The sequence below is a fragment of the Silene latifolia genome, chromosome Y, assembly GCF_048544455.1.
Source record: "Silene latifolia isolate original U9 population chromosome Y, ASM4854445v1, whole genome shotgun sequence".
NCBI classification, from domain to species: Eukaryota; Viridiplantae; Streptophyta; class Magnoliopsida; order Caryophyllales; family Caryophyllaceae; genus Silene; species Silene latifolia.
The window spans coordinates 200,040,455-200,042,659 of NC_133538.1; the positions used below are offsets into that span (position 1 = coordinate 200,040,455).

General features: G+C 34.3%; 1 protein-coding gene across 1 annotated transcript; it reads left to right on the forward strand.

Moving 5' to 3' along the window:
• Window positions 1-698: 698 nt before the first annotated feature.
• On the forward strand, window positions 699-1,811 carry LOC141629821 (uncharacterized). Its single transcript, XM_074442759.1, has 2 exons — window positions 699-783; window positions 1,333-1,811. Exons 1-2 carry the CDS (start codon window positions 699-701, stop codon window positions 1,809-1,811), a joined length of 564 nt encoding a protein of 187 aa, XP_074298860.1.
• The last annotated feature ends 394 nt before the right edge of the window (window positions 1,812-2,205 follow it).

Sequence of the window (2,205 nt, forward strand, 5' to 3'; positions counted from 1 at the left end):
ATCAAGAATTCAACCACTTTCTTATCTTCTTGAAACTTTGATTGTTGCTGCTTTGCTCCGCAAGTGCACCCACAAGAACAGTTGGGATTCATACCCATTCCGGCAATTTCATCCCAAATTGATTTGAGCTTGGTGAAGTAAGTGACAATGGAATCGTTACCCTGCGCAAAATCATTGAGTTTCTTATGGACTCCATACAACTGTGCACCGTTTGATTGCCCAAATCGTTCCTCCAATTCCACCCAAGCATCTTTTGCAGAATTGCTATACAAAATTGAATCTGCAATTTCAGAAGATACCGAAATCAGGATCCAAGAAAAGACGATGTCGTTACATCGTTGCCATTGTTTGGCTGTTGCTGCTGTAGACGCTGGTTTAGGTATAGTACCATCGATAAACCCAATTTTGTTTTTCGCTGAAAGAGCAATCAACATAGAACGCTTCCAATTGCCAAACCCAGTACCTTCAAAAGGCGTATTTACCAACTTAACTCCAGTAATTAAGTCATTGTTGTGAATGAAGTGAGGATCGTTTGGACCAATTTCAATTTCAGGCATTTTGATTAATGGATTTCAAGAAAAAGAAGAAAGAGACGAGAGAAAGAAGGAAAAAAAAAACTTGATTTAATCAGAGAGTACGAAACGGAAGGCGATAAACAGAAACAGGATCAATCAATTGATTGAACCCTCTCTGATACCATGTTGATGTTTGAAGAAAACCATGGTGATGGATATTTGGAGAAGATGAAGATTAGGGAGAGAGATGAAGAGAATCAGAAAACTTGTGATTGAAGAGTATACGTGTAATTGTATTAGAATTGTGTTATTACTTGCATTTTACAATAAAGGCTTTCCCTTCCTTATATAGTTGGTTTAACCAACTTAAGTTAGGAATAGATGATTAGCTTAACTAACTAATGACTACTTAACAAACTTTGACTGATTATAAGATACTTTGACTTCTATATTCTAACAACTTACCTTTCTCTCCTCATACACCAGCTTCTTATCGTTATCGTTATTCTGCAACACCATGTTTTTAGTTATACAAGTCTCCTCATACACGGGCTAAAGGAATGAGTTACTGAGCAAGAATTGGCATCAAAGCGACACCAAAATAATAAATCTCTGGTTTGCTGCATAACGGTTTTCACCATTTACATATTTTATGCATAATAAGATAAATTAGCTGATAGTCTAGCTCTAGAGTCTAGACCTACTGAATACACACAGCAAGAGATTGTCGATAATATTAAGTAATCAAACTGATACTAGAATAGCCAAGCAAAGTAGTCATAGTCTAAACTAGTTTGGTGTAAGTGGGCTATACTAGTTTGGTTTAAGTGGGCTATACCTAAGCATTGCTTCCTGAACTGGCTCATTCTGAAGAATGCTTTAAATACTAAAGATCGTCTGTATAAAATTGGTATCTGTCCTGATGAGTTGTGTTGTATCTGTGATACTGATAAGGAGACAATCCCAGATCTCTTTCAGCACTGCAGGTATGTTCTTGCTGTACTGAGATTCCTGTGCAGCTGGTTGCAGATTCCTCTGCCATATGGGAATGGAATTATCTGGTTAAGAAGAAGGAAATGGCCTGCTCTTAAGAAACTGGTCTGTGTAGCTGTTTTTATGAGTGGATATTATGCTGTCTGGCAGCAAAGAAATGCTGCTAGGATAGAAGCTGTACTGTTGCATCCTGATGTTCTGTCTATGCAATGTAAAGCCTTGATGAAAATCAAATTGTTAGGACAAATGAGTAGAATTAAGAAGATTAGTGATAGGCAATGGCTTGAACAAATCTTGATGTAAGCTAGTATAACTTATGATGTATCTTTGTAACCTTGGTTTGTGCTTAATGAGAATTCTTACATTTCACCAAAAAAAAAAAAAAAAAAAAAAAAGTAGTCATAGTCTAGTAAAGAGTCTCAAAATAATCAAACAAGTCAATATCAATATATATAACTAAAGGAGGCTTTTTTTTCTAATTATACTATTAGCATTAGAATTAGGAGATAATTAATTATTTACAATTTTTCTATTATAATTAGGAATATAATTTTCCTATTAGAATTTTCCTATTAGAAATAGGAAGCTTTTTTTTTTTTCTAATTATACTATCAGCATTAGAATTAGGAGATAATTAATTATTTATAATTTTCTATTATAATTAGGAATATAATTTTCCTATTAGAATTTTCCTATT

What these genes read in the sequence shown, in the direction of transcription:
- LOC141629821 (XM_074442759.1), top strand. Translation starts at nt 699, where the DNA reads ATGTTGATGTTTGAAGAAAACCATGGTGATGGATATTTGGAGAAGATG. An exon ending in TGAAGAGAATCAGAAAACTT is followed by an intron (nt 784 to 1,332) that starts GTGATTGAAGAG and finishes GGGCTATACTAG; the next exon opens with TTTGGTTTAAGTGGGCTATA.